The sequence below is a fragment of the Anoplopoma fimbria genome, chromosome 13 (assembly GCF_027596085.1).
Source record: "Anoplopoma fimbria isolate UVic2021 breed Golden Eagle Sablefish chromosome 13, Afim_UVic_2022, whole genome shotgun sequence".
NCBI lineage: Eukaryota > Metazoa > Chordata > Actinopteri > Perciformes > Anoplopomatidae > Anoplopoma > Anoplopoma fimbria.
Window position 1 is genome coordinate 28,287,529 of NC_072461.1, and position 9,049 is coordinate 28,296,577.

The 9,049-nt window shown below is 39.6% G+C and overlaps 1 protein-coding gene across 1 annotated transcript; it reads right to left on the minus strand.

Annotated features, from left to right (window-relative positions):
• Positions 1–499: 499 nt before the first annotated feature.
• On the minus strand, positions 500–9,049 carry LOC129100837 (serine/threonine-protein phosphatase 2A catalytic subunit beta isoform). Its single transcript, XM_054610354.1, has 8 exons — positions 8,639–9,049; positions 6,640–6,678; positions 4,986–5,156; positions 3,954–4,127; positions 3,708–3,797; positions 2,660–2,821; positions 1,572–1,690; positions 500–1,293 (listed from the first exon to the last, which is right to left on the minus strand). Exons 1-8 carry the CDS (start codon positions 8,738–8,740, stop codon positions 1,221–1,223), a joined length of 930 nt encoding a protein of 309 aa, XP_054466329.1. The 5' UTR covers positions 8,741–9,049; the 3' UTR covers positions 500–1,220.

The following is a 9,049-nucleotide window of genomic DNA, read 5'->3' on the forward strand; positions in this document are numbered from 1 at the left end:
ATGATTATATTGTGTGGTATAATCATAATCATTAAAATCTATTAAAAGTACTGTTCCATTATATATTCTAATAATAGGTTATTATTACTCTTGCACTAATGTAAAAGCAGAAGTATACTGTTGTAGTTGGTTTAACTATAAACTAACTAAAGTGGTAAGATATAAATTTGTACTTGAGTTAATTACTTTACTGGTATCAACTTAGTCTGATTTACAAATAGAACTTTTCCTAAGAAAGCACATAAAAGAATATTTTACATGAAACTTCTTCAATTAATGCTTCAATTTCATTTGAGTTTTAATCATCCAACAATTCAGGGTTTTCAATATACAAAATCATTAAGTCTCTACCATCGTTGTGATTAATATTTGTGAAAATGTTTTTTATTTAACCGGTTATTAAAAAAAAAAAAAAAAAAAAAAAAAGGTATATGAATAGTATTTTGAACAAAATGTCTTAAGTATTGATCAGAGTAAAGAAAAGAACCAGACGCGTGGCAGTAGTTTGTCAATAGGACATTTTTATTTCATACGTCTGTTGTCTTTATTCAAATTACAGTAATATACTTGCTGAGATGACCGCCGGCTGCAGCCTGGACAGCTAGAACTGACAGCTCTTCTACTTGAAGCAAACTTTGTTTTTCCTGTTTTTTTTTTTCCTCATTTTTTAAAATTATTCTTGCAACAGAAAAAAAAAAAAGCACATATGCCATGAAGAAGAAAGAGGAGAAGAAGAAGAAGAAGAAGAAGAAGAATAAGAAGAAGAAGAAGAAGAGTGGTGTGTCGGTGACGTCGTCAGGTAGGAAGGGCTATAGTCTAAAAAAAAAAGAAAACAGAAAAACAAAAAGAAACGGCGCGCGTCGTACATGTTGTAAAAGGATCAGAATATGGCACATTTGGTCCACGTTGGTAGTTTTATTATCTCGTTTTCAAACATGTAATAAACAAAAACAAAAAAAAGAAAACAGATCATAGTTGTTGTTTTTCCCCAGAAGCACAGCATTAATGACAGCATATTGAAAACAAGACTAGAGGGGGCCGCTCTTTAGGTTTCTCTCTTTTTGTTAAAATCTTGGTTCGTCAGCCAATCGTTTGTTTTCTATTCTCCCTGGTACAGTAATATTATTATTAATATCTTCTTTCCATCCAGAATGAGAGGGGTGGGGTGGGGGCAGGGGGGCGGAGCTTCGTGGATGATTGACAGGGATGGCTTTGGACATTCACAGGAAGTAGTCGGGAGTGCGTCTGGTCACATGGGGCTCGCCGCGGCGGGGGGCGGGGTCAAACTGAAGGCTGAGGAGGCAGAAAGAGGTTCGTTAGTGATGACGTCATTCAGACAGTTTAACATGAATGCGTTTGACTGCTTCATGTAGTTTTCTTTCCGTCCGTCTTCCATGTTTATGTCACGATACGTTGGTTTTTGTCACATTGCTTCACCAATAAAATAAATAGATTATCCCACATCGTTAGTGACAGAAAATAACCTTTTGGTGCACGTTGTAAAACATGACGGAGACATTTTACAGTTCTTCTCATTTAAATGATATAGAGATAAAGGTTTTTAAACTTACAAAGAGTATTTCAGAGTGTCGTCCAGTTCCATGATGGCTGCCTGGTTTCCACAGCGGTAGCAGTAGTTTGGAGCACTGAAGATGGTCACCACGTTCTTGTCATGGCCCCAGTTGTAGCCCTGAAGGTTCAAGAACACGAGTCACATGTGAGCCAGAAAAATTGTGGAAAAAAGTGACCAAAGCAGCTTCCCTTCATTATACAATATTTTAAAAGATGCTGAAAAACGTTGAGATTAGATTTCTGACCGGTCTACAAGTTATCTCTTCTTTTAGGATGGATTTTAAACTTCACTCATTTAATCCTTCACAGCCTCTCTGATCCTCTGCTGCCGTTTATTTAAATACAAACTATCACACAAATAAGAAAAATCGGCAGTTCAGACTTTTCTACGGGTAGAAAGAAGGACTGGGGGGGACGTGAATTATAACTCATGGTGTGTTCAAATGTAATCTTGTAGACGCTTTGGGTGATAAACTTGAATAAATCCAGTAGAGAGAGAGAGAGAGAGAGAGAGAGAGAGACAGACAGAGAGACAGAGAGGGAGAGACAGAGACAGACAGAGAGAGACAGACAGAGAGAGAGACAGACAGACAGAGTGTGTGTGTGTGTGTGTGTGTGTGTGTGTGTGTGTGTGTGTGTGTGTGTGTGTGTGTGTGTGTGTGTGTCTCAGGTGAATCTCAGTGGGAGTGAAACTGGTTCAGGAACTGGAGGAGCTCTGCACTCTTAAAACTTCATTATATCACGTTGCCATGGAGACAGTGGAGACATGGAGAGTTTTTTTTTTAGGATACTTCAGTCCACTTGTAGGGGATGATGTGGCTCAAATAAAAAGTAAAGGGTGCTGGTTCCAGCTTTTTAAATATGATGATGTGCTGCTAGTTTTTTTATCGTAGATTCAACATTTTTGGGGGGTTTCGGTCTGAGGAGCAGTTTCAGGACGTCACTTTGGGATCTGGAACTTTTGTACATTTCATATATTTGTTGTAGATCAAGAGGAGAGTAGAACTTTTTACAAATCTGCATCCTTTTTATCAGTTTATAACATTTAAATGACCGATAAACAGAGTTTGTCTGGTGCTCGTCTCACCTCCATGACCAGCTGATGGGCGCGGGACACCAGAGTGAGGCCGTTGGCGTGGTTGAAGGTTTCAGAGATGTCCTGTCCGAAGGTGTAGCCGGCTCCTCGGGGGGAGATGCCCCACCCACCACGATCATCGGGGTCGGACCACAGCAGGTCACACATGGGACCCTGAAGCAGACACAGACCCAGAGTCAGTATTAGAGAACCACATCAGGTCTTACATGGGACCCTGACCCCAACAACTGTCCTCCAGCTTTGTTATTAACTGGGTAAATCAACAAGTCTTTCTCAATCACAATCAATGACAAACCTTCTGTCAACAGAAAGGCGCCTTTTACAAACACAAAGAGAAAACTATAATATGAGAGAAATATAAAGAAGTGGAAGACAAAGTCGGACCAAATGTTACAAAGTTTAAACTGACAAATGGAGGACAGCTGGTGAGTTTGGTCAGACGTTGGGACGCTAGGCTACACATGTCTAAAATCTACCACTAGACAGAGTAGAAGAAGAAGAAAAAGAGGGTGTGAACAGGAAATAAAACAAGTCTGTTCAGTTACAGGACCATACAGGAGAGAGAAATATGTAATAGTTCTTTGAAGACAGCGGGTATGAATCATGTTTCATGTTGTCTGGAGACAAAGACGAGCTTTAACACGTTAAGGGAACAGCTGATCGGTCATGCAAGTTAAACGTTAACTGCGTCAGTTTCTCATAATCCACAAAAACACATCAAGGGAGTGTACTTTATTTATTTTTATTTTTTTTAATGGCAAATTGGGGTTTTTTCTTGGCGCTTTTCTGATGCAATACGAAGAAACTTAGTGAAAAACACGTGAATGGAAACACGGCGGTTGTTGCTCTGGATGACATCTTCCTTCATCACCATCAACACACACAAATACACACTAGGGCACCAAATGTGGATTCATCCGCCGCTGAAAATAGTCCCCAACAAATACTCCATCTGAACTGACACCCTGTGTTTTAGCATTTCAATGTGTGTGTGTGTGTGTGTGTGTGTGTGTGTGTGTGTGTGTGTGTGTGTGTGTACCTCATGTGGGACTTCCTGCAGGCGGTCCAGAGCTCGTATGTGATCCAGAGTGTCTATGGAGGGAGACAAACCTCCGTGGAGACAGAAGATCTGAAAAAAAAGACAGAAGGAAAGAAACATGAGGACGTCTGCTTTAGAGATACTAAACCGCCATTCTATCATCACAAACACTTTCTCAAAGACGACGCTGTTTCACGGCGAGCAGCTAAACATGGTGCCTCTCCTGACAGACAGTATCGGCGTTACCTGTCCGTCCACCAGCGCGGTGAGGGGCAGGTAGTCGAACAGGTCTGTGAAGTACTTCCAGACGTTGGCGTTGCCGTACTTCCTCAGGCACTCGTCGTAGAAGCCGTAGACCTGCGTGATCTGCCGCGACTCGTGGTTCCCTCGAAGGATGGTGATTCGCTCCTGGAAACGAACCTGAGCAGCAAAAAAAAAAAAACTGTTATTAGAATGTTTTTTATGTTTTTCTTGAAGGAATATAGAGGTACTTTTGTGCTCGTTATTATCTACATTTATTACAGAAAGATGAATGTTAGGAATCAAACAGAAACAAAAGATAAAACTAAATAACCAACTGAATTTATTTTCATTTAGAGCTGAAACAATTAGCGGATTAGACGATCTATTAACTAATTAATAACTATTTTGATCAATGATTAATTGTTTCAATCAGAAAAGCCACATATTCTCAAGTTGCAGCTTTTTACATATAAATATTTGCTACTTCTCTTTGTCTTATGTGACACTAAACATAGTGTCTTTGAGTTCTGACTGCTTGTCGAGGATCAGAGCACTTATGCAGAATTATGCAGAATAATATATATAAAATTTATATTCTATGTATATATATATATATAAAATATATATTCTACTTTACATACTGCTGGGTGGATTGTTGCTATATTATAAATAATTGATTATGTTTTATATTTTTAATCTGAATCTGCAAAGTAACTAAAAATATAGTGCAATAAAAAGATTTGCCGCCGAGGTGTAGAAGTACAACGTAGCAGAAAAGAGAAATACTTTGGACTTAAGTACATGTATTTTGCTAAACCCCCTGATTTTTTTTAATGCGTTTTTGATTACAGAGCTGATGTATTAGTGATATTTTGTTTCCTTTCTGCCATTTTGTTTTACACATATATACACTTTCCAGAAGTTGATGAAATTTAAGACTTTTTAAAGACCTTATTTTGGGAGCTGAATGTTTTCTAAGACTTTTAAACTTCTGCATCGTGAACATGAAGTAAACTCTCAGCGGCGGCGTTCTACCTTTAGCGTGACGAGCAGCGTGACCGTCTCCACGGAGTAGTAGCCTCTGTCCACGTAGTCTCCCATGAACAGGTAGTTGGTGTCGGGAGACTTTCCTCCGATCTTGAACAGCTCCATCAGGTCGTGGAACTGACCGTGGACGTCGCCGCACACCGTCACCGGGCATCGAACCTGCGACACAGGACACCATGTCAAAAAAACGGCGGTTCAACAGCTACGGGACAAAGAATGTTAAATACATTTAGTTAATGTTTTTATATTCTATGTTGAGACTACAACATTAGTATATTTTTGTCACATTTGTCTTTGATATACAACTAGGAGGACGGCGAGACGGTTTTATGAGGAAAGCAGGAAAAAAAAAAACATTCTTGTTTCACAAAGTTGTCCTTTTTTTAGACTTCCTTCTAATCTTTTACATTTTCTTATAAATTGAGTCGATTAACTTCTTTATGCTCTCAGGACTTAAAGAATAATTTCAATAAAAGTTATAAAACATTAATCTTCTGACGGCAGCGGACTGCTCTTAAAATGTACTCTAATTATATTGTATTTTCCAGTCACCTTTGTTGTTATATTATTTTTGTCTAACTTTAAAACCTGATTTGGGAAAGCAGAACATGATTATGAGCGAATACATCTGATATTTTCTTATTCTTTACTCTTAAATGAATGCATTATCAGTTATAAATACAGTTTCTCTCAGAAGTTGGGTGTTGTTCAGATCAGCGACTCTTTAAAACAAAACTATTTCCTCAGATGATTTCCCAACAAAAGGAAGAAAAACAGGAAGTAGAGTGCTACAATAAAAACATCAGTAAGATAAATTTGTGAAAACTCAACTAAATCTACTGCGAGAGACATACAGAGTAAATATCATTGTCTATTAAGGATATAGTTATTGGGTTTTTATACGTTTGCTGGCAGATTGATTTCTAAGAGGAATCATTATAAGACTAACGTGTGAGAGCGCCTGCAGCTCAGCAGAAACACAGTTCACAGAGTAAACAAGGTGTGATGTTGTTCCTGTTCTGGTCCAAACACACCAGAGGGAACAACACAGAGTCAGCATCCCGATTCTTAAATATCATAAAAGACTTTCATTATAGACAGAAGTTCAGTTTAACCACAACTTCTATTTACGATTCATCGTTAAAGTACAGTTTGTTCTTATGGGCTTATTTTTACCAGAGATTAAAAGGACCAATATAGGATATTTATACATTAGCTTTGACAAACAGATCTATTCATGAGTCGTTTTAATGATGTTTTATAATCTGTTTAGAGTTAGTGTTATCAACATCATGATAGCGTTATAATTAACCTTCGCTCAGTAATCGTATTTACTGAACAGAGCCTGAACGCAGCCCTTAGTTCTGTTAGTTAACCCATCGGCTGCTAAGCTAAACGCTAACGGATCGGTGACTAGAAAGAATGAAGACAGATCAAAACTCATCAGATACATTTTCATCCAATCATGTTATTGACTAATAAACCAGGCGATTCAGCTGTTTGAGGTCCATCTTAGATGTTCACTCCTCTATATACTCGCTCTTTATTGAAATGAATGGTCTCCCAGTATCTGACAGCCGTCTCATACTGGAAACCAACCAGGAAGTGCTGAATGTTTCTGGTGCATTTTGGGAAATCTCACCTCCTGGACGTTGGACTCCTTGGTCAGAATCTCCTTGGCCTGGAGAGGAAACAAACAGATCATTTATTTAAGACATTTAAGTTTTAATAAACCTCTTCAGACGGACACGCAGACAGTGACTCATGTCAGAACGCCTCCACGTTCAGCATCGATGACAGATCAGCGGGTTATTCTGAGGCGCTGAAAGCTGTGTGACCTCACAGGACACCGTAGCGGTAGAAATAAGTTGGTCACAGATAGAAAAGCAAACAGGAAACACCCAGGATTGTTTAGGTTTCACCGTCGGGTCGGATTAGTTTATTTAAAGTATAAACATAAAGGAATAATGTTCCCAGAGTTTAAGGTGACGTCTTCAGATACGCCCTTTGGTCAGAACGCAAAGATATTTGTTGAACAATGATATATAAAAAAGAAAAAAGCAGGAAATCCTCACATTTGATGAGAACAGGCTCGTTTCTCTGTTTCTATCAGTTGTTTTTCTGCCGTACTTTAGTAAACAGATCAGAGCTTTTGAATAGCAACTGTATTGATTTATCTTTATTAAAATGAGAAGGTGATCTAGTTTAACAGCCCAACAGAAGGAAGACATCAATACACCTTTAACTACAGTAGTTAAAGGTTTATTCTGTCCTGTTCCCACAGTGATGGAATGAACTCCCCACTGACCTCAGGACAATATTAGTTTGTTTCTGCACTTATTGTATTCATATTAGTTTGTTGCACTCATTGTATTCACATTAGTTTGTTTCTGCACTTATTGTATTCGTATTAGTTTGTTGCAATTATTGTTTTCGTAGTAATTTGCCTCTGCACTATACTTTTGCTCTGGTTTATGCTTTAAGATGCTTGTTTAAGAAAGGAGATGCACTTATGACTTCTGGTGACTAGTAGTTCTCTTGAACACCCATGTTGAATACACTTCCTGTAAGTCGCTAAATGACTGTAATGTAAATGTAATTAAATGGTATTTTTAGACCTCCATCTTCTTCAATTAAGTTTGTTTATAAATGAATTAAAGAAAATACTGAAAAGCTGCCAGAATGGTTTAGTATATAAATCAGTAATTACGAATTAAAGGGGGAAAATAATCAAATCTGGTTAGAATTAAACCAAAAAAACAATTAACTGATTGTCAGATGACTTTTCTATTGATCGACTTAACGATTAATCGACTCCTATCTGCATCTTTAGAGGAATATTATGGTATGTAATGTATGTATGTAATGTAAGTAATGTATGTAATGTATGTAATGTATGTAATGTAAGTAATGTATGTTATGTAATGTAATGTAATGTAATGTAATGTATGTAATGTAATGTAATGTATGTAATGTAATGTAATAATGTAATGTATGTAATGTAATGTAATGTAATGTATGTATGTAATGTAATGTATGTAATGTATTGTATGTATTGTATGTAATGTATTGTAATGTAATGTAATGTAATAATGTAATGTATGTAATGTAATAATGTAATGTATGTGGACTCTTCCTGCTGATGTTCTCTGGTTCTCCCTGTCTGGTTGATTCACACCTCTCTGGTTCTCTGAGGGGGGTGAACATTAGAAACCCAAAACAGCCACAACCCTGCAGTGACGTCACCGACACGCCAGGTTTTCGGTTAATCGATCAGGACAGGGCGCGGTGCGCGTCACCAGCCGATACCCCCCCCCCCTGATCGATACACGTCACCACGCAGCGCCTCGATACCAGCTGATAATCGATCAGGAGGATCGATCCTAGAGAGGACGGGCTGCGTCTACTTGCTGGAGAAATGTGAGATTAAATGAGAATAAACAGTGAATATTGAGATTATAATGAGTTATAATAACAATAATGTGAGTATTAGTGATATATAATGCTTAAAACTCAGACTAGCTCCTGGAGAACAGGTCGGGTTCCAGGAGTTAGTCGGCGCCGGGAGGCCGCAGCCTGAGGCCGGGGCCTTGCGCCAGCGTGAGGCCGGCGGAGGCAGCGTGAGGCCGGGGCCGACTCACCTTCTCACACAGCGTCCGGACCTGGTTCTCCGACAGCTGCTTGCACTCGTTGAGCTGCTCGATCCACTGGTCCAGCTCCTTGGTGAAGGACTTGTCCTCCATGACGGCGGCTAGCTGAGTTTAGCTCCCCGTTAGCCGTTAGCTCCCCGTTAGCTCCGCGCTAGCTCCGCGTTAGCCGCTAGCTCTCTTAGCCGTTAGCTCGTCTCGGATTCTCTCGTCCCGCCAAACCGGTCAGAATATCAACGATCAGACAAATCAACGGGCCGAGCGGCTGCTCTGTCTCATGACACGGGACCGACGTCGAGTGACCGGCGCTGGGAGGCGGGTGGTTCAGGCCGGGGGGTCGGAAGGCTCGGATGTCCCCGATGCGACGGACCGGAGCTGTGAAAGGCAGCGGCGTCGCAGCGGCTA